Source organism: Mus musculus, chromosome 10, assembly GCF_000001635.26.
Source record: "Mus musculus strain C57BL/6J chromosome 10, GRCm38.p6 C57BL/6J".
Lineage (NCBI taxonomy): Eukaryota > Metazoa > Chordata > Mammalia > Rodentia > Muridae > Mus > Mus musculus.
Genome location: NC_000076.6, coordinates 90,519,479 through 90,543,085, shown reverse-complemented (window position 1 = coordinate 90,543,085; position 23,607 = coordinate 90,519,479). Strand labels below are relative to the sequence as shown.

Genomic DNA, 23,607 nt, shown 5'->3' with positions numbered 1-23,607 from the left:
GCCCTGGCGTTCCCCTGTACTGGGGCATATAAAGTTTGTTTTACTTCTATGAAGAGACAACATTTAATTGGGGATGGATTACAGGTCCAGAGGTTCAGTCCATTATCATCAAGACAGGAGCATGGCAGCATCCAGGCAGGTATGGTACAGGAAGAGATGAGAGTTCTACATCTTTATCTAAAGACTTCTAGAAGTCTTAATTCTAGGAGGCTAGGATAAGGGTCTTAAAGCCCATGGCCACAGTGACTCTCGTACTCCAACAAGGCCACACCTCCTAATAATGCCATTCCCTGGGGTAAAATATACAAACCATCACACCATCATTCAAAATACAACTCAAACTCAAGTGTCAGCCCCTCTCTGAAGCTCCTCTATTTCCACAGTCCCCCAGTACTGCAGCCATCAGAGGGTGCCACATTTAAGATACAACATGAATTATCCTGGAATAGGTATCTTCTTTTCCCCCATGGGACTTTAAATACATTTGATAACAGGAGTTATTATATTCTGATACTCAGGGAATATTGAAGGTGAAGCAACACTGGTCATATCACCTAGTTTTAATAACTGCTTGAGAATGCATGGGAACCCATTGCATTGGTTGCTCACTTTGAGACTTAAGAGTAGAAAGGATTGTGTTGGGACTCAGAAAAACCTGGCTTCAAATACGCCCTGTTTAGCTTCCACATCCCAAACATCAGGAAAGGCCTTTCTCTGAAGGTCCCTACCTACATAAGGACAGGGTCTGTCAAAGGGGGGTATAATAGGTTTCAAATCTTCTTACTGAAATTTCATTAACCCAAACCACAGAGGACCATGGAACTAAGAAATCAAATGCCCTTCCCAGAGTCCAGAGGAGCTCTGTCCCAAGTCATTTCTCTGTTCTCTGGGCTTATTCATTTCTCCTTCATAAAAATGGCTTCCTGCCCCTCTATGACAGCCTATGGCTCTCTTTCCCATTTTCTTCTTCCTTATGAAGGGAGTATTTTGCTCCAACTATCTGGGCCTCAAATTTCAAAATTTGTATGGCGGTCTTCATACTAATGTGCACAATAAATGGAGGCCTCTTTGTTCCGTGTACCTTTCTGTTGTATGTTTTAGCAGGCTCAATTATCAAATCTTCAAAGGGAAAATGTGAACTTCTTCACTGTCTGAAACTGGAACATGCCCAACATTTAAAATAACACTGTAGATTTAGCTTCTGTCAGCATGTGAATGGAGGGCCATGATTATTAGGTCAGTCGTCAAATACCTTGAAGACAGAGGCACATTTCATGGTGTGTAAATCTTATTTAAACTACTGAACATATTCTCTTGTGTCAGTGACTGAATTGGTAAGTTTACACGTATGAAGTTCATTGGAACCAAACTTTCTTGATACGGCAAAGTTTGGCATTGAACCCTACTCACATGCGGACTTGGAAAATGTGGTCTTTGCTATAATGGTATTAAGTCAACTATCATTGCCTGACTCCACCATTCACAAGTATGAAGATCTGCGCTGCATGACAGCTTCTGAATGGTTCCCTTGTATGACGCCCCCTCCCATACCTATGGGCAAGGGGGGATGAATAGGGCTTGGTAATGGTAACAATATCTGATTTTTCAGGTTAGGCCTATGAATTCCATTGCTACACTTCCACATTGGTCGTTTGAAGAGCATACATTGAACAGCATGCAAGACATCAGCTCTACGGCAAGGATGCTGAGAGGGCCTGGTGGAGGGACTCATTCCAGCAAAGGGGGTTATTTGCCACTATCATTCAGATAGCTCTATCCATGGCCATTTATTTGTTTATTCATCCACATAAGCTATTATCTATCATTGTGTATCAGGGTTTCCCCCCACTAAATGGAATCAAGTGAGGTTAGGTTAGAGCTCAGTTGATATAGGATATCTTAGTCGGTACAGGAGATATAGTATTAAGGGGATATAGCTCCGTTGGTACAGGAGATATAGCTTAGTTGGTACAGGGGAATACAGCTCAGTTGGTGTATGAGTCCCTAGGTTTGATCCCCAGAAACACATAAACTGGGTATGGCGCTAACAAACCTATAATCCCAGCATGCAGGGGGCTGAGATAGCAGAAATACTTTAAATTTAAGGCCAGTTGGGGCTAATTAGTATGACCATATCTCAAAAAGCATGCCCACCATAAAGGGGGAAATAAAAAAAATCTTAAATATTTTGCCCACTGACAAACGATCAGATTTATAGTTTGCATTTTTTCTTTTAGGGCATCTTTGGAGGGAGTTTGTTGGGCCAGGGTCTCACATAGTTCTAGTGGCCTCCAATCCTTTATGGTAGAGGGTGATCTGAACTCCTGATTCTTTCTGCCTCTTCTCAAATGCGGAGATGACAAGCCTGCAGCACCACCCCAGGCCTCTGCAGACACTCTCCCCCCTTTCTGTAACTGTCTTCAGTTTGTTCTTTGCTAGACAGAAGCTTTTTATTTTGTTGTAATCCCATTGGTTGATTTGTCTCCTTTTACTTTTATTGCTTGTGATCTGTGTCTATGCAGATGGAATGGCTAGACAGTCCTCCTTAGTATCCTGAGATTTAGAAATAGAGTCCTGGAGCAGAGGCCAGTGTTTCTAAGCAAGGATGGTAGGATGGTATATGTTGCTGTTGGTCTTTTGTCTCCTATGATTATCAGCATGACATTAGCCCTGAGACTTTATAAATACTTGTGAGGCTGTGAAAACATTATGTGTGTGTATGAGTGTATGTGAGTGTATGTGTGCATGGAAGTGTGTGTGTGAGTGTATATGAGTGAATGTGTGTGAGTGTATATGAGTGAGTGTGTGAATGTAAGTATGCATGTAAGTGTGTGAGTGTATATGAGTGTGCGTGAGTGTGTGTGAGTGTGTGTGTGCATGAGTGTGTGTGAATGTATGTGTGCATGTAAGTGTGTGAGTGTATATGAGTGTGTGAGAGTGTGCATGCGTGTGAGTGTGTATGAGTATGTGTATGTTATATGTGTGTGTATGTATGTGTGCATATGTGTGTATGTGTTAGTGTGAGTGCATGTATGCTCTATAGATTAAGTGGGAAAGTTAGTGATCTCTGCAGTAGTTGTATTAAGAATTATTGTAGAATTTAAGAATTAAATACCCAAGATTTAAGAATTAAGTACCCAAGGAGCTAAAGGGATCTGCAACCCTATAGGTGGAACAACAATATGAACTAACCAGTACCCCTGGAGCTCATGTCTCTAGCTGCATATGTATCAGAAGATGGCCTAGTTGGCCATCATTGGGAAGAGAGGCTCATTGGACTTGCAAACTTTATATGCCTCAGTACAGGGGAACCCCAGGGCCAAGAAGTGGGAGTGGGTGGGTAGGGAAGTGGGGGGGAGGGTCTGGGGGGCTTTTGAGATAGCATTGGAAATGTAAATGAAGAAAATACCTAATTAAAAAATAAATTAAAAAAAATTATTGGGATATAATGTAGACCCCAGTTTCTAAGATTGCAAAAATTTTGGCAATGGTAAAAAAAAGTATGTGAAGGTCCAGTGATCAGAGTAATTAAAAGTCAATTATGAGGGAAGCAGGTTTCTGACAGTGCTCTCCCATGTTGCATTGTGTAAGCTCACTGCAGCTCTGGTTTCTATCACACTATGTGCACACTTTGTATTAGATGTATCCCCGCACCGTGGCACACCAATGAACACTGCTTAAAACACCTCGGCTCCAAGCTGAGGCCACTGCATATAATGAATGGCAGCACTTTTACTGCATAGACAGGTTTCTGCTCTTAAAGAAACATGATGGCTTAATCAGAGAAAACAAACACTTAATGCTTTTTTACTATTATTTTTCACCGTGTAAGAATCAAAGAATATATATTTAAATTGCATTATGTAAGAATGTTTGATTTTTGAAAATTGTTGTTTGAGTTGCCGACACAAGTCTCATTAAAAAAAAAATCCTTAAATGAATTTTGGCTTGAGATTAAGACAGAATTTCCAAAAATTTCTGACAAGGCTCTAAATATACTTCTGCCATTTTATACTATGTACTTATGCAAAGTAGAGTTCTCAGCACTTATGATTATAAAATCAAAACATTGATCAACTCTAAAAAACACTGAAGATGCTCTATGTCCTGCAGTATCAAATATTCAGTCAAGGCTTAGTACCCTGTAAAACATAAACAAGCACACCCATTTTATTAGTATGCAAATTTGCTTTTATCATTAACAAATGGTAAGATGACAGCAAGAATTGCTTAAGGAACACCTCTTTGTGTTTTATTATTGGTAAGTGTTTTATTTATATACCTGTATACTTGAAGCCACATCAAAGTTTCTCAAACAAAAGGAGTCATGAGGGAAGAAAAGTTTAGACATTCTGGGCTAGAACTAGTGTCACCTCTTCACCTTGTCTAAATTCAGGAAAGTTGACTGGAGAACACAGGAGACATAATCTAAAAAGACTAGGTAGGCAACAACCTGAGGAGTTTCACAAACGTAGGCATCGTTCCCTTTTCTTTTCTTGATCATCTCTAAGGGTTTGTTGCCCATCTGAAGAGATGCTCAATGGAAGGCAGAGTCAAGTGAAGAAGTGGTAGCTACAGAGGTGGGGACTTTTAACAGCCCAGAATGCTGCTCCATCGCTCTTGATTTGCCATGATTCCTGATCTGCTCTGGATTTGGAACTCAGTCACAAGAAAACATTTAGCTACACTCAGGAGGCTGAGGCAAGAGAATCCTGAGTTTGAGGTCAATCTGAACTATGTAGAAAGACCCAGTATCAAAAATCAAACAAATAAGACATAAGAAACCATATGACCTTCAGGCAACCCGTGGAGGCTCAAATCTATATGCAACATTTGATATGTATTCATAATCATTGCGATGGTTAATTTTAACTGTAAACTTGACTGGATTTACAATCACCATAGAAACCCACCTCTGGGTATGTTTCCAGAAAGATTTAACAGAAGAGAGAAGACTTATCCCAAAGGTGGGCAGCAGCATCCTACAGGCTGGGGACCCAGAAGCCATAAATGGAAACGTAAGCAGAGAGAGAACACTTGGCTCACTCTGCTTCCTACAGATGTGGCTGGGCAGCCATTTTACCTTCCCTGGATGCTCTCCCTCAAGCTGGAAACCAAAACAAATGCTTCCTCTCTTTATGTTGCTTCTTGCATCGCTTTCATGGCAACGAGGAAATTAACACAATCCTGTGTGTGTCTTTCTGAGATGGCTGAGTTTCCACCAGATTCTCAGAAGAATCTGTGACCTACCTAAAGTTAAGTGTCGCTCAATGGGAAATTAAGAGGGTGACAGACTCTGCATGAACTGCCATTTAGGAGTTCATACCTTAACTGGAAGTTGAACCACAGTGCTACCTGGAGGGAAAATGCTATAAGCCACGAGAAGAGAAGGTTAATTGTTGCATGCTGTGAGCTTGGCCTGCTATCAAAGCAATAAGGAGGCTTTTGTTGTGTAGCAGAGAAAAGAAGAGTCACAGGAAATGGGTAGGAGAGATAGCTGGGAAAGAGATCACTCAGTGTTCTGTCAGTCACTCTAATAACTGTGAGATTTATTCTGATTATGACAGGAAAATGTTATTGACTAAACCAGATGGTTTGATTGCCAGAGTAAGTATTCAAAGCTCACAAGGACACCAGGCTGTCTCTGACAAATGTTATTTCCCAGTAGAAAAAGAAGATCGTAGAAACTCAAGATACAGTCAAGTATCCCAGGACTGCTGAATAAATACTCCTAGCTCACTAGTCAGTAGATATATTTGAAAATGACTAATAAGGAATGTACTGTGCTATTATTCAAGCTATCAGGAAGGATATTGATTTAATTCTTTCTGGAGAAGTTGAATAAATTTATTATACTTTCCAGAGACTTTCCCTTAGGGAGTTATTTTAGTGCAATGCCAATATATGCCTCTCTTCACTGAGCCGACCTTTGAGGTATGCAGGAGTTTGCATGTTAATTCTCTCTCTCTCACCCTCTCTTTCTTTCTCTCCCCTCTCCCTCTTACACACACACACACATACACACACACTCACACACACCTGTCTTTGTTACTACAAAGGCAACCAAGTAATAAACATTTTTTTAGTAGTGTTAACAACAATAAAATACAAGAAATCAAAATTAAATTACATGAGATCTTTGATGAGAAGATGACGGGAAAGCTTAGCCTTCAGCTCATACCATTTGTGTGTGCATGTGTGTGTGTGTGTGCGTGCGTGTGTGTGTGTTTTCAGAGAAATTGAATTCTTACAAATGCTAGTAAGCTTCCACTACTGGGTTGAGTTACAACCTCAGCCCTATGCTCAAGTTATTATTATTTTTGTCTGAAAGAAATAAAAGGGCTTAATTTTTCAATTATTGAATAAGCATGTACTTATTAAGGGCTATTATATGCAATACACACTTCCAAGAGGTATGTATAGGAAGGCTGTGAACTTTGGGCTTCATTTACTTTTCTTAATCCATTCATTTCAACTATCATTAATTAAATATAAACCATATATGAGTTACTATATTTAGACAAAAAGTAAAGCAAAGAGAAAATAATTTATAGTCCAATAAAAGTTAAATAAAGCAATAGCAGATTTTCTAATTCTAAACAAAAAGATCTGAATATTTCTTTTTTCATTTTTAAGAGACAAGTTGTCATGTATCCCAGGCTTTTAAAAAAGTTATGATGTAGCTCAAGATGACCTTGAACTTCTGATCTACCAGTCTCTACCCTCTGGATGCTGGGGTTGCATGTAAGAACCACCATGCCCAGTTCTGCGGGGTGCTGGGGACTGAACACAGGACCTCCTGTGTGCTAGGTAAACACCTTACAAACTGAGCTACATGTCCAGCTTAAGATCAGCATATTTTTTTTTCACATGATCACTGTTGACTTTTAATCTCTAGCCTATGTTGAGGTTTATTCTCCTCTACTGCCTTTGGTTTTGCTTGTAGTCAGTAAGCCTACTGGAATAGACGGATGTACTAGTTAATAATTAAATGGACAGATGTCTAATTCTCAATGACAATTTAGATGACTGTTTTTGGTGTCTCCTTGGGAAGTGCTGGAGCTTGCTCCAATGGCCTACCTTCTATAACCCTTGTGGCTATTTGTATGTCCACATACAATGCTGGCTATGTCATGGGAATGCCTATTCTCGGTTAAGAGAGGGAGTGTATGTGACTAAAGCAATGGTTGGCTCTTACAGGGACAGTCAACTTTCCCTCTGAAGATCCTACATTTCTATCTGCTGAAATAAACTGTCACTAGATTGGCAGGAGAAAAGTCATGACAAATATATTTTGTTAATGAAAATAATTTTATGGTTGGGGAACACCACCACATTAAAGGGTCACAGCATTAGGAAGGTTGAGAGCCACTGTTTTAAATGCGTCTGTTGTAAACGGATGGCACTCTCCATGTTTTTCTTACAAGGTCCCTCCAGCTTGGCAGCTATGGTTGGATGACCTGTTCAGCCAAGGATTCCAAGGCTATTTCTAGTCTTCCCATGACACAGGAGCCTTCAGACTGAAGACCCCATGACCCAGGGTGAGCAGCCATGCAGAAATATGATTGGACAGAAAGGATAAGGGAATGGAAACAGGAGGAAATCCAGAGGGGCCTGACTGTTTCATCTTCTTTGCCTTTCAAAGATACAGCACTTCTTCCTGCACATTTTTTCCTAGAATGGAGGTCTGATGAACCACTATTGATCAAGGGTAGTTTTTATGGCCAACTCTTCCACAGAAGGAAGAAAGTAATAGCTTTAGGTTTTATATATATGGCTTGGGGGGAAAACAGGTTTTGGTTTCTATGTTCCACTTTGGAGCATAATTCTTCCAGGCTCTCTGGCTTTCACAGGAGAGCTTAAGAGGTGAGGGACAGGAGGGCTAGAGGAGTCCAGGGAGAATCTTCACTTCTAGGCTGCTTCGTCAGGCTTGGGTATCATTTTCTGTATCCTGCCGCTCTCCTTTTAGCATTTCGATACTGGACAGTTACTTTAATCTTGCTTCTACAATTTAAAAGCATCCATTCTATAAGAAAGTCTAATTTAGCCAAACTTCCCATCCTGCGAACACCTTGTTATATTAAGACGACGGTGGAAACGTAATAATCACTCTAGCCCCAGACTTTTTTTTTTTTTTTAAACTACAGAATGCCTGCACTACTGATGTCATCTGTTCCTGAATTTTGTCATCAGGTACCTGTCTTCCTTTGTTAAATCACCGCCAAGGCTTGGGAGGACTAAAACAATGAACATTTTTGCTCCTCTTGGTATTGGTATTGCAAAATAGGCAAGGCTCTGCCAAAGACTTCAAGTGGTCTGGCTGGGGTCACTGGTGTGGATATATTTAGCTGGTGTTATCTCTGGAGGTTACAGAGGCAGCTGTCTGTGTCTTCTTGTAGGTTCAGAATCCTCTCTCTCCATGTGTCCCATATTCTTCGTTCCTCTAAGGTAGAGGGGCTTCTTCCTGGGATCTTTCCCGGCTCTCAGAAGTCCCAGAGATTGAGCTCCGGAATGGAAACGATTGCTTCCATCACATTCTTTACATGACAGGGGATCATCTAGTCAGTCTGATGAAGGTAGAGGAATCCTCCAAGGATGCACAGATGTAAGGCTGCATCTGGCCTCCGACATAATCATTAATGATAACATAAACACTGCCTTGCTTAAGTTGTAAACAATCAGATTGACAGAAAACCTAAGAAGCTAGGACAAGCTCTTCAACAGTTAGAAGGGTCCTCCTCCTCAGGGCCAGGACCCACAGGCTTTGCTCTCCATGGCCCTAATAGTACATTCTTCCTGGAAATCACCTTACCTTGATTATCAGTCTTCTTCAGAACAGTCTATTCCTACTTTCAATATTCAGCGAGGTTGCTCCTCTCTATTGTGGCCCTGGGTACTCCTCCTGCAGGAGACCTTGCCAGATAACCTCAGAATCAATGAAGCCCTTGTTCCCGGGCTTTTAGAATGTACCCTATATTTGTCTGTTTCTCAGAAGTTATCGTATTCTAATATAATGTCTGGGAGTTTATCTCGTGGGTTTGCATTTCTAGATAGATTTTTTACATCCTGCAGGCAAGAGATAAATCTATTTTTTGTGGTCCTGTTGTTCTTATATACTAAGTAAAAATATGTTAAGATGGAGGTAAAATAGTAGAAATGTGTCTTCAATACTCTGGTATCACCATATTATCAAGAATAATGCAAGGAACTTAGTATTTCAACAAATGGTTGTTGAATGCAGAAATCTATTTCTTTTAGTCACTGCATACAAGTATAAACCCTGATTTTAGTGACCCAGTAAAATCTTCAGCAAGCTTCATAACAATTTCAATTCCTAGCTGGGAAAGAAGCAATATGCCTTAGGCATAACTTTTCAAGTAATATCAATGTTTAATAGCATAAACCTTTCAGGCAGGGGCATATAGCTAAAAATAAATCTGTATCCATTTGAAAGTGCTAGCTAAAATTCTGTAGGCATGTATTCATGCTACCAACACAAAACTGTTCTCTTGCCTCTACAAAACAAAATGAGACCTACAAGAAACCAAATTGTTTTTCTAAGCTTGACAAAAATGACTGCAACTGAAACAAGAGATGGTCTCCAAGGCAAAGATCAAGAGTAACTTGGAGGTGGGTAAATTCTAGTATCCGCTCTAAAAACACACTTCCTTCTTATAGATCAAGTTTCCTGTTTTATGCTTGATGGAAAATGATTCATGCATCATAGAGTCTGTCACTCAGAAATCCCAAACAAGCAATGGACTACCATTCCAACACATGTGTGTACTTTGTACGGTCTTTTCCTTTTACATGCTTTATGAGGAGCTGTGGGTCTGCCTTTAACAATGTTCTCCCTAAAATTTGAAATCAAGATGCTGAAAGGTGATCCTCCAAGTAGTTCAGTAGGATTCACTAAGACAACAGAGCATCATAAATGTCTCCTCCAGGTACCATTTTGTTCCAGATTTAGGAAGCTCTTCTAAGAAGTTTATAGACATCTTGTAGAAGGTAGAAGAGTAGGCTCACATATATGGGTTTGCAATGCTGTGTGTGTGTGTGTGTGTGTGTGTGTGTGTATGTATGAGAGAGAGAGAGAGAGAGAGAGAGAGAGAGAGAGAGAGAGATTGATTTGGTGAGGAATAGTCTAATAAGCAAAGAAGCTCCAAATTCTAGGTTCTGAACCTTCCTCAGGGTCATCTGTGTCCCCCAAGACTTTCAAGGACCTGTATGTAGTTAATATGCCTATAATTCTAATTTCCAAAATAAAATTGTTCTGTCTTTGGAAATGTATACAACAATAGCAAAACAAAACTACAATTATTGATATTATTTATCATTTACTACCTGCAGTATACTGCAGGCAAACATTTTCTTGGAACACTATGAAATAGGTATTTGCTGTCTTCATTTTTAAGGTTAAGGTCAGAGAAAGTACCTTTCCTGGTTTATATCTCTAGTAAGAGTGTGAGAGGCAAAGCCATGTCCTAGCCATTCTGAATAAAAAGTCTATGGCTATGGCTATAATACCCTGCATGTACTCGATCTCATCACGATATAAAGTCTGTATCGATTCCTATAACTAATCAGTTTAAAAGTCGATGTCCTCCATTTTGAGCATCCTCAGGAAGTGAAGTCTTGTTCCCCGAGCTTCTCAATGGTCACGGGGTATACCTATAGAAATTGGTTGCAATGACTTTGGTACTCATCCTGTCCTCAACTTAATCTTTTATCTTTAGGGACAATAAAATTTTAGATTCCTTCTGACATTACAGGTTTTTGACACCCAGTGAGTACTCAGAAACATTGGACTGAAATCAGACCCCTTGTAAATCAAGATGCCCTGGAGGTAGGGATATTAACTTAATATAGCCTAGAAAGAACCCCATCTTCTGTCTGCTGTTGATCCAATGACTCTTCCTATGCTCGAATTTAGCTGTGTGAAGCACAAGTACAAAGTGGAACAGATAGCATCCATTGGTGGACAAGCCATGCTAATTTCTGTTGACTGGACCATTGAAGTGGTAATGAGGCAGAATTTCTGCCTTTGGCCAGAACAAACCCTGAGCTCTTTTGTCTTGTCATTCATCTTCTCCCTGGGGGATTAGCAACCCAGGCAGATAGTTCCTTTCTTACCAGGCAAACCACAAACTTCTTGGTGAAGTGACAAGAAATACTCACCCCAGTGCACATCTTCCCAAGAAGGCCCAAGGTGCAATGCTAGCTCTCTTTGTGATTCCCAGGCAACCCAGTCTGCCATAAAGTACAGTTCAGAGCATTGTGCTACAGGGAAAGACAAGCAAACAGAAGAAAAACAAATCCACTCTGCATAGTGATTTTGTCTAATGTGGCATTTGCACACATGAGCGACCACAGTTCTTATGGACCGCTGCCAGCCTAATTTATCCCCAATACCTCCTGATCATGATGTTCCCCTGCCCCTAAACCCATGCTAGCTTTATCTCCTGAGACAGCTAGGCTTTAAGTTAAAAGTTCACAACTCTCTGGCAAGTTTACATTTCCATATTTCCCATTTTCTCAGAACAGGAAGTTCTCAAGCAACAATTGCATTACTTGTTCAGTGCATTCCCATGCCTTAGAAAGCATTGGATTTTCTTCACTTGTAAATCAAAATTCTCCATGATTCAAGTTCCAGCAGCTGACTTGCTCCCCACAATAAACTTATTCTGACCTTGCCTGCTGGCAGACTCCCCTCTTCAGAGCTTTAACACTGGTTTTCTCGCAGTATAAATACATTTTCTTTCTGATGGTTTTATGTCCATCTAACCTGTAGGACCTGGCATTCAATAAATGTTTATGGAATGAATAATGTTCATTAACAATTCTGAATTAATGTTGATTTAATGAAGACTTTCCATTAATGGTGTCTTTGGAAACAAAAAATAAAATAGAACGTATGCCAATTCATTGTTTTTGAGGATCAGAGACAATTTGAAGTCTCTGCAATGCCTACAGGGTCCGCAGATTCATGTGTATTCCCTAAGGGTTTCCTGCTGTAGGCACCTGACATTGAATACTGTTAACTTCTCTGCTTGCTTAAAGTGTGATATTGCTCCATCACCTCTCCTTCAGAAGCCCGGTTCTTGGCAAGAAAATCAGTGATACTTCCTGCCCTAGCATGTATATTATTGCTGTGAAAACACACCGAGCAAATCCAACTTGGGGAGGTCAGAGTTCATTTAATTTTTTAGCCTATGGTCTGTTGTGGAAGGAACTTGGGACATGAACTGAAGGCAGGAACTGGAGGATGACTGCTTAGTGGTTTGTTCCCTATGGTTTATCCAGTCTCCTTTCTTACACAGATCAGGACCACCTGCCCTAGGGTAGCACTGCCCACATCAATCCTTAATCAAGAAAAGACCATCTACAGGATACATGGAAAATACATGAAACATTTTCTCAATTGTAGTTCCTTCTCAGATGAATCTAGCTTGTGACATGTTGATAAAACAAACCACAAACAATAACCAAAACAAGGTACCTTTCATATTTAGAGAAAACAATACATGCTCAAAGATCCAGGCCCTTGCCCATAGTCATATTTAGCGGAAAGAGTAGGCAGGATTCACACCCAGGGTTATATGGCTTGAAATCTAGTCTTTAGATTTTGGTGTTTGTTTGTTTGTTTGTTTTTCTCTAATACTTCACATTTCTTTTTGAACTAAAGTGTTTTTTTTTTCCCTCCTTCAAGTGTCAGGAAAAGCCAGTTATACCTGCCAGTGACCTGCTTAGTTCTAATAGGATCGTGGAGGCTGTAGCTTCATTTCGGTGCCCTTGAGGCCAACTTCTCTTTACAGAACCCGGAGCTCTCTGAGCTGGAAGCATGGTGGTCGGCCAATCTTTTGTGGTTCGTTTGTACTCTTTCTGTCTAACCTTCTGTGATACACTTCTTCCCTAACACTGTCTCAGAGGCCTGCAAGCTACAAATCTGGCAACCCTTACAAAAGTGCAGCACCCAGGAAGGGTTGAGACTAGCTAATTGGGAACATGAGGACACTGTGCAGAGTTTCATCAAATGTAGATTATCTCTAAGTACCCCAAAGAGAAACTTTTCTGGGTTATGAGGAGATTCGTGACAGACGAGGCAGACATGACAGGGGCTCCTTGAAATAAGAAAGCAGTATCAAAGTTTGATACTACTGCAAGTATCAATCACCTTCCCTGAGGACAGATGATACCAAATATCCTTTCATGAATTCTAAGATGCAATCCACTCCCATTCTCAGAGCTCTGTAACTGGAAGGTGGCTTACGACTGAGAGTGGTAAAAAGCGATTAGAGCAAAACAGCAGTCATCATAGTTATTACAGCCTATGGTGATGAATCTCAGTTGTCACCCTGATGGGATTTAGAGAGAGATCCCTGCATTGGGCTCCTATACTATAGAAAAGGAGAGAATGGGCTGAGTACAGTAAGTTCTCCTTCTCTGCTTCCTGCTAGTAAATGCAATGTGGTTAGATGCTTCAAGTTCCTACTATTGAATTCCTCACTGTGGTGGATTGTATCTTGAACTGTGAACCAGAATAAATCTTTTCTCTCTTAAGTTGCTTTTCTCAGTATATTTTATCACAATACCTGGAAAATAAACTAAGACAGAGCTCTTACTTGTGTATCAAATTTACGAGGAGCAGAAATTATAAACTGGGCTGAAATGGTTGTGTGTCACTGCAAAGCCACCCTGTGAGCTCCAGGACTTTATTCTTTTATAAATCGTTCAGGAAATGTCCCAGCAACAGCCTGAGCACTATGACAGAGTCAGTGTAGGCCATTCAGAAATCTCAGACAAAACAACACTTCATGAAGTTTGGCAGAGTTCAAAGTCTTAGACAAGACTAGGACTTTAGAGTCCTTGAGAAACATGGACTCTAAAGCCACTGTCAATCTCTATTCGGGAAGCATGGTTTGACACAGCATTCTGTGTCATAGAATTTTATAACTGGGCTATTGTAATAGAATATCAGGGTACAAATGGCTGTTTAGGATATATCTCCTAGCTTCCTTTGCAACTCAGTGTGACCATATGACTAATTTTAGTCAATAGTTTGTTAGTGGAGCGAAATACGAATCAGAGCATCATGGTTTGGGTCTTTAAATACTCCCCTAAAGCATATATGGTAAAGGCCTGGTCTGCTGGCACTGCTGGAAGGTGACGGAAGCTTAGTTTGCGGAAGTCCATCTTTCGGAGTGTGCCTTGGAAGGACCCTGGTTTTTCTCCTTCTTTCCCCTTCCTGACTACCATGAGGTGAGAAGCTTCCAGCTTTCATAGGGTCCTGACCTAAGTTCCCAAACAGTGGAACGGCCTGATGAAGGACAGAAACCTCTCACCCTGCTAGCTGAAATAAACCTGATCTCTTTACATTGATATCACCGGCAAATTCTGTCACAGCAGTGAAATGATAGCTCAAACACTGGCCCTATCCTCAAGATGTCTACTATGAGGAACACTGATGGGGTAGAGAAACTTCAGGCATTTTCTTGCATCAAAGATAGAAGCCAGGTTTTAAAGGCAGCAGAATGACAGAAATAAGAAGTTAACTCATTGAGCTATCTCTGTAGGCCTTTCTGCAGCTCAAATGATCTCTACTTCCTTGGTTTTGTCTAACTCATTCTCTCCTGCCCTCATCAACCTGACTTAACTTCAGATACACACGGGTCACTCTTGTAAGAAAGTTTTCTCGATCAACAATCCTGGGTTTCTTCTCTGAGCAGCTGCTGTGTTTTCTTGCATTCTACTTTCCTTGGGATTGCCAATCTTTTTTTTATCTTTGGTGAAAGGAGTCTTGTTTTCAAATTATACTTCTATACTTAAAGGACATTGTCTTTTTTATTCTCAAGTCCCAGTCCAGTTCATCTCAAACTTCCTATTACAACTTGTAGCTTCCTTAGGTTAGACCCAGCGTGAACCATATCACCTACTGGCTTCTTTTTTCTCTCCCTGTGTGACTCTTCTGGTTCGTCATGTGCCAATAGGAAAGTCAACCAGCAGCTTTTCCCACAGCCCCAGAAAATAGGGCCCTCACCTTTTCTTGCTTTTCTCTGAGCTCTTTAGCTGGGCATGTCTGATACAAACTAATTCTCATAAATTATTATATAAGTTTTCCTTTTATTACACATTATCTCCAATCCTTAAAACAGTTCTAAAAAGGAGGGGTCTTATTGCTCTTATACTGACGCTCAGGATGGACCAGATGTCTGCTTCAGGAAGACTTATAGAGTTAAGTACAGAGATCTTCAAATAGAAACCAGTCTGCATTAGGCATGGTGGCAGATGCCTCTAATCCCAACAATCAGAAAACTGATACACGAGGATCTAGAATGCAAGGGCACCCTGGGCTACACACAAGGTCCCCATATGTAAAGCAAAACTGAGGATATAACGTAGTGGTAGAAGACTTGGTTAGGAGCATAAGGCACAAGGTCCTGGGTTCAACCCACAGTACCACAAAACAAAAGGAACCCCAAAACCCAGGCTGCATCTTTCCTACTACATAGAGTGCTTTTCAAGCCAAAATTAAGACAAAGGTCAAAGCTCCTGGGGAAAGAAGAACAAGGACTTAGTCGTTACATCTCAGTACAGGAATGGTTGTAGTAGGGAAGTAAAGACCCTTTCTGGTTTCCTGGCCTAGAGGATAGACTATCACAAGGATGATGAGAATCTTTAAGACCTGCTCTGGAAAATAAAAAGGAAATCTCTCACCTTTTGTCTAAGTCCCACGGAAGATTCTTCCATTTTTCTGACCTTGACAGATATTTCTCCCTAAGCCCTCTGAATTATTACGGGATAAAATGGCTTATTTTAATTTCCCTGGATGTCTTTATTGAATTCTTTCACAGTGTTTTATGGAAAATATCTTATTACTGATTCATAGAATAGAACATTATGAAATTTTATGCTAAGTGGCCTGCCACAGTGGTATTCAGGTCTAGAAGCTTCAGTACTCCCCAGTTCTGACCTGGTCCCTGCAGGCTCAAAGGGGGGATGCTAAGCTCCTGCATTTTACAGTTTACCCCAATCACTGCACATTGTAAGTAACTAATAAAGAGAAAGTGGTGGAGTCAGAGCTGCAGAAAAAGCTTGAAAAATGATAAAGCGAAGCATGCGAACCCTGAAGTCAAAAGCTTGAGTTGTGGAATCAGACTGGATCTGAATCTCATTGCTTCAATTTAAATGAAGTTGGCAAATTTTCCTAATACTCTTTACCCTTCTGTATCATGGTCTTGTAAAGTAGAGATGATTCATAGATTGTTCCAGAATATTTGTGAGGATTACATGAGATGACATAAATGCTTTGAAGCACACCTAGCTTATAGTAAGGATGACCTTAAAGGTTACTATATTTCTTGTCACTAAGAGGTGCTAAGAGAAAAATATTGTAGGATGTGAAAGACCCTGTGTGTGTTCATCCCTCCCAATGTGAATCAGTAAGGTTGTGGTGCTTGGCATAATTTGCCTCATTTACCTTGGTTGGTGAGCACAATGCACAAGGTGACAATGTCCTAGGTGACAAGATAGCTTTCTCTAAATAAGGACATGAATCCCTCATTGCAGACCTGGTAATAACAGGTGAAACACATTTCCAGTGAGGGTGAACCTTATACTGATCATCATTAAACTTGTTTCTTACTGATTGCAGGCTCCTGACCTCCCTTTACATAGAGTGCTTGCTTTATAAAACTTGTAATTATGGAATTCATGTTCTGTTCTCTTCTTTATATATGAGCTTTTTTTCTCTAGCCTCTTCAAATTTTATCAGTCAGAAATGTGTTTTCTAAGGACCTGGGACTCATGCCTTTGAAATACAACCATCAGTAAGTCTGGCTTGGCCATGGTAGGGACAGTGTGACATGGTTCCTGGCCTTGGAGGACAGCCTCCAGGGTGTGGACCTCTATGAGTGTTGATGGTTGCTGTGCACATATTTTCAAGTTCCGCTTTCGAGGAATATCCTCTCTGTCGTGGTTAATGACTCTCTGATAATCAGAGACAGCATGAGTCCGGGAGGTGAGAGTGTATGTAGTGTCTCAGCCAAATGCTAAACATTTGGACCTTCAGGACTGTCCCCAAGGCTGTGGAAAAGAACTCTGAAAACATGAGTTCAAAAGTATATAATTTCTCAACTATGCAAAATAGAAGGATGCAATATGAATAATATAAGAAGCTTCACAGATCTAAAAGAATCGAGGCAGCTGTACTATGAGCCAGCTTGTGAGAAAGATACTAAGGAGGGAAGATAAAGAGATTTAGGGAGTGGTGATTGAAAGGCAAGATCCCAACTAGCTAAGTGTATTGTTTTTGCTCACAGAGGCAGGCAGATTCCAGAGTTCCAGGTCAGTCTGGGTCAGAGGGAATTTAGGTCCAGGCCCAGTATGGTAGGAATGGTAATTTCAAGGCAGGGTCCCACTCAGCTAACTTATTGTCTGTGCTTAACAAAGGCAGGCATATCTCTGAATTCTTTTATAATGTTAAAAAAATGTGCTTGCTGTCTATCTTTAAGAATCTTGGGGCTGGGGTCATGAGATGCTGATTTAAGGGATAATCGAAGGGGACCCTGGGGTAATAACTGAATTGATATGTAAATAAAAGACTGGGATTTTGATCTGAAAGAGATGAGCTATCAAGAGAGTTTTTAGAAGAGAAAGCTGTCTCGAGCAGAACATAGAGAGAACAGTCTATCTGGAAAGTTGTCTCAAGCAGAACATAGGCTGTCAGCTTTTAACCCATGATTTGACTTCAAGTTGTTTGTTTTGCTCCTCTCAGATACCCCTTCCTCAGAACCCTTCTCCAAGCAGAGACTGGCCCTTGGGAAATAAGCCAATAGCTAGGCTCTGTAGAAGAGTAGGAACCTAATTTTGATAAGTGGTAACTAGCAGATGACTTAATTACACAGAGCAGCCTGTCCTGCAGTGTCCTTCAGTACTCTCCACTAGCATACCTTAGTGCTTAGAAACCCTCTTGCTTCAGCATTAAAGGTCATCTCTCACCCATTATGACATTAGTGTAGAATTCAGTCTTCCAGGCCTGTTTACCTCTCCTTACCATAACTTTTATTTTCATATTCGGGTGGGCCATATCATGTTACAAATGTTTCTATGAAAACCAAAAATGAACAATAAAAGAAATGCCTTGTTTCTCCTCACCATCAAATGAGATTTTTTTAAATATATATTTTATTTTTATTCCTCCCAGAATAAGGGAGGAGTGAAAGAGAAATGATTTACAGCAAGTGACAGGGGTAGCTCAGATTTCTGTAGATCAATTACAGACCTCACTGAAGATTTAGAAATTTTTAGTGCTCTAGTAAAACCAGCAGTCTCAGTCTGTGAAGCCTGGCCAATGCCCTGGCATTGGGCTATCATCTACTTCCTTAGACAGTCTTTCGTTAAGAAGGCTGTGATTTGAGCAGAGTTTTCAATAGAAGATTCTATGAAGAAAGTCATGGCCACTTTAATCCCCAGCAAGGATAAACTAGGTATCTCCAAACCTTGAAGAAGCAAGTAGTATGTGTATGCACACTTAAAGTGTACCAGACAAGCAGATTCCTGGATGTCAGAGCCTTTGCTTCCACAGTGTTTGGATTTCAGTGGCATAGTATCTCTTTTCTCTCTCTTCCAGCCTCCAGCTACACTATCGAAGTAGGTGGGACAGAGATGACCTTTACCTGAAGCAAGATAGTTACTAAGCACTGAAGCAAGCTAGTGGACAGTACTTAAGGATACTTCAGGGAAGGTTGCCGGTACAATTCAGCCACCTGTGTTAGTTACCACTTATCAAAATTAGGCTCCTACTCTCAACAGAGCTCAGGAGATTAGCTTACTGATAGTTGTATTACAAAGGCATGACACTCAGGTCATTAGAAAATAGCCTCCAGCTTCCACCTTCCAATTTGGTCTCACCTCTGGGCCTTGTTCTTATGCATATCCCACTGCAGGACCTCTCTTCTCCTCTCCTCTCCTCTCCTCTCCTCTCCTCTCCTCTCCTCTCCTCTCCTCTCCTCTCCTCTCCTCTCCTCTCCTCTCCTCTCCTCTCCTCTCCTCTCCTCCCCTCTCCTCCCATCTCCCCTCCCTTCCCCTATTCATATTTTTATTTATTTATTGGGTAGTGGGAAATGTGTACCATGGTAGGTGTAGGGAGATCAGAAGACAACTTGAGGAAGTCAGTTCTCTCCTTTGCCAAGCTTGGTGGTGAGTACGTTTATCTATAGGGCACCTTATCAGTCCTGCCCTACCCTGTTTTCTCTGGCTAGTTTCTTTGTCTGCAGACAATGAGCTCCAGAATCATTCCACCAAGATGGAGGCTATAGTCAGCTACATGATCAGTTGGCCATCTAAAGCCTTCCTACCTGTCCATGGACTTTTCTGATCTCAATGCCATGGCTTTGATAGAACCAGGCTACTTCTTCCTCAAGTTGGAAGAGCAGAAGTACAAGGAAGTCGGGTTCCTCCTGAAAAAAATGCAGACCTCAAGTGGACATGTCATCTCCCAGTACATAGTCGCTGTGTCAGAATGAGTGAGGTAACACACCAGAGGCCACTGAGGCAGTCATGCCCTGGAGAAGGACTTGTACCGGGTCTTCTCAGATTTATATGGTCTTGTTCTTCTCATATAGACTGACACCTCTGTGGCTGTCTGTAGAACCATTTCCTATATAAGGAAATGAAACCCATTAGAAACACTGATAAGTAACTCCTCAATCACTGTGGGCTGGCCTTCCTCCAGGATTTTATAATACTCATCTTTACATATCAATCGAACAGTTCTCTCTCTCTCTCTCTCTCTCATTAGATCCTTTCCTGGCGTGTCCAGTGACTGCCCAGTGTCAGTTTGGTGTACATGCCTCTACTCAGTTTTGCGTATAAAATTACTATTAAGATGTACACAGTGAAAGTGTGCATAAATAAGAACTAGAAGGCTCGGGACATGCACACACACTAAGACTCAGGTCAAAGAAAGCCTTGCTGTGATCACCATGGGGACATGGATAAAGCTTATCTTAAAAATTGTTGCAGTGACATAAAAATGAAACATAATCAAGCCTTTATTCAAACTACTAACTCACACAGACTTGAATTCAAATCTAATAAAAAAAGCACTTGATTATGTAGTCATTAACAGGATTCAAATATCAAATAATTATCAAATTACTGGCACTGACAGCTGTAGAATTTTGTTAAAACATGAATGTTTAACTCTCATGCATGTGGGTCTCTGTCATCACATTTGTTTAGTAAATTGGCAGACATTTCTTCTTTATTGAATAATTTAGACGATAAAGTAATGCATATTCTCTGTAAAAATTTTAAAAAGTTTAGATGATGGCAAAATATAAAAATCACAGGCAATCTTATGAAGAGACAGCAACCACTGATGCTTTTACATATGTCCATGTTGACCTCTGACTGTTGGAAGAATACTGTATGTCTTCAAGTCATTTCTACTTTTACTTCTTATTTTGCTAATACAAAGTCAACAATTGCAGCTTTTATAAAATAGGCAATATACTAAAATTCTCTGAAACCTCTTGAGCCAGAGTTTAATTCACCTGGACAGAGTCTAAGCTCCCAGAGCTTAAACCTCCCTCAGTACTGATTTCTTCCATATTCCTACTAAGATGGCCCATTAAGCCCCAGTTAGATAAGGCATTCTACTGTTTTCCAAATCCAAAATCCTGAAATCCACATTCCTCCAAAGAAAAGCATGGTCATGCCTATGACAGCAATACCCTAGTCCCTGGTAGCAACTTCTGTCTTAGTTTGGGTTATACTGCTGTGAGAGAGAGACCATGACCAAAGTAACTCTTACAAAAGAACAGCATTGAATTGGGGATGGCTTACAGTTTTAGAGGTTCAATGCATTATCATCATGGCAGAAAGCATGAAGCATCCAGGCAGACTTGGTATCAGAAGAGCTACGTGATCTACATCTTGATACAAAGGCAGGAGACTCTTTCCACACTGGGCAGAGCTTGAGCATAGGACCTCAAAGCCTAACCCCACAGTGATGCACTTCCTCCAACAAGGCCACACCTAAACTAACAAGGCCACACCTCCTAATAGTGCCATTTCTCATGGGCCAAGCATATTTAAACCACCACAACATTGACTGTAACTCATCAAATTGATTTTTTTCCCTCAGCTTTTTAAAGTAAGGGTTCATTAGAAAGGTCAGAGCTGCCCTGAAATATGCAGTTGAAGCTGCCCCAAACTCAAGATCCTCCTGCCTCCACTCCTGAATATAAATGTATGCCACCATGCCAGGCTAGTATTTTTAACTTGTCTATATAGACTACTTGCAACTGTTCATTGTGGATGAGCAAATGATGTTTCTATTAGGTAAACACCAAAGCTACACACACACACACACACACACACACACACACACACACACACACGCACGCACACGCACGCACATGCGCACACACACACTTTTGCAATCTTTATTTTCATAGATCATTTTGTCAAATTATAATTTTCTTCTTATCTGCATTTCTCTTCTTTTCTTATAACTGACTATCCACTGTTTGTCTGGAGTATATATTTCCATCCTCTCATGCCATATAATCATATACAGACATTATGGTTTGAAAACAAATCCATGCAATATACATTAATATCTTTTCAACATATTATAATATCTAATAATACATGTTGGAAAGAATGAACTCTTCTTTGTGTTTAACTTCTTTCTTTTAATAGAGTAATAGATAAAAAGGAAAAGAGAATATAAGGAAGGGAGATGTCATCTCTTAAGGCTGACTGTGCACCAGGAATGAGATCGCTTTATTTCTTATTAGAGCCTCCTAACTTTTGGAACAAGTATTGTTTCTTATCCTTTGACTAAGATCAAATGTAAACACTGAAGATATTATTTTACAGATGTGTTCCATATGAAGAAGTGAGGTCTGGACTACAGAAATAATTTCCTCAAGGACACAGTACTGGTAACTGTTGGACTTAGACATGCAAAACATGGTGACACAACAAAATTATTTTTAAGGGAGTTGGAACAGTAACTCCAAAATATGCTCGCCATGCAAGAACAAGGACCTGAATTTCACATCTAAAACCCATGTCATTACCCTACCTTCTCCCAGAAAAGGCTGAATTTGATGGTGTATGCATCTAATCTCAGCTCTTAGGAGTTGGGGACAGGCAGATCTATGAGCTTGTGGCCCAGCTTTGCCTCCTAGATGAGTCTTAGGTCAATCAGAGGCCCTGTCTCAAAATCTTAAATCAAACAAGCATGGATGGTACCTGAGGTATAGTATCTGAGGTTATCCTTTGTCCCTCACACGAATCTAAACATACATATACACCTGCAGAAACATGAACATTCAACAAACACACACATACATGCACAACAATAATAGATAATAATAGTGAGCTTCCTACTGAAAGACTTTATCTTCTCAAAGTAGTGGGTTTTCATCCTAGGAAATATTTATGCTGATGTTGGTTGATATTGATTATGTATCAGGAAGGCTATCAGAAGCATTCCAGGTGGATAATGGCCCCTGTTCAAACCCTCCAGACTTCTTCTATAGGATTTGATATTTTGTTGAACTTAAGCAATGTATGCTCACTGTATTATTTGTTAATAACTGATACATTATAGGCAAATAGTAGGCCACAGACTATTACTCGACAAGTTCACCCTTAAGATATGGCTAATATTACATATGACCATTGCATGCAATTTCATAAGTAGAGACTAGAAACCATATTTGACAGTCAAAATACATATTATACAAGTTATTTTAGTTGCAAAGGACTATTTGGTATACATAGTATCAAATTCTGGTGTCTATTGTGCTGAGCACAGTTGTTTGGCTTGTTGAACAAGACTTCTTGACAGAGACTGGTTGATTCAGGCTGGCCTAGCAACTGCTGTAATTCAGATTCTTACATAAATATTCTATTATTAAGTGATTCCTCTGCTTTAACCCATCCAAACTACATGGCTAAATCATTCAGTCAAGTGTTACATAAAATAACAATAAAAATAAGTCTCTGAATTTAGATAAAATAGTGTGCTTGTCTGCTAATGTATTCTACTACCCACCTTCCCCAGTTGGTTCTATTAAAAATAGTACTGTAAAGAGAAATAAAAATCAAAAATAAAGCATGCTCGTTGCAAAGCGTTTCACGGAGAGGCTTTTATGTACAGTTTAAAGGTTCATGGGGAAGTGAATGTTCCTAGAGGCGAGGAAAACTCTTCCTCTGAACATAAGCCACACCCAGATCACTATTTGAGTTCTGGAGCATTGCCAGGTGTGTGCTCTCATGTGTGAGGGCTGTGCCTCACTCAGACCCATCACCACTCAGCCTGGCCTTTAGGAGGGCTTCTAAGCTAGCCATCACCTTCAGCGAAGGGGACCATTAGACTTTACCGAGAGTAAGTGAGATCATGGGGCTATCTTTGCTGCCAGAGCTTTGTATTTTCCAGTGAATGACCTAAAATTCATCTATCCAATATACAACATACTCTGTGATCAAATTCTTTCTGTCCTTCTTTGGGTAGTTTTCATTTATAACTAAAACTTATATGAAATTTTTAGGAAATAAAATGCTGGTTCATTTCTGTGCAGATACAAT

General features: G+C 40.3%; 1 protein-coding gene across 32 annotated transcripts in view; it reads right to left on the bottom strand.

Annotated features, from left to right (window-relative positions):
* Anks1b (ankyrin repeat and sterile alpha motif domain containing 1B) overlaps positions 1-23,607 on the bottom strand; it is a 1,100,386-nt gene that overhangs the window by 430,215 nt on the left and 646,564 nt on the right. For 25 of the 32 annotated variants that reach the window (XM_030245360.1, XM_006514305.4, XM_006514301.3 and 22 more), the window contains one exon: positions 11,179-11,280. The exons of the other annotated variants lie outside the window; for them this stretch is intronic. In XM_030245360.1, the coding sequence (XP_030101220.1) occupies positions 11,179-11,280 (102 nt within the window). The remainder of the gene's footprint in view (positions 1-11,178; positions 11,281-23,607) is intronic. 32 annotated transcript variants of the gene reach the window in all.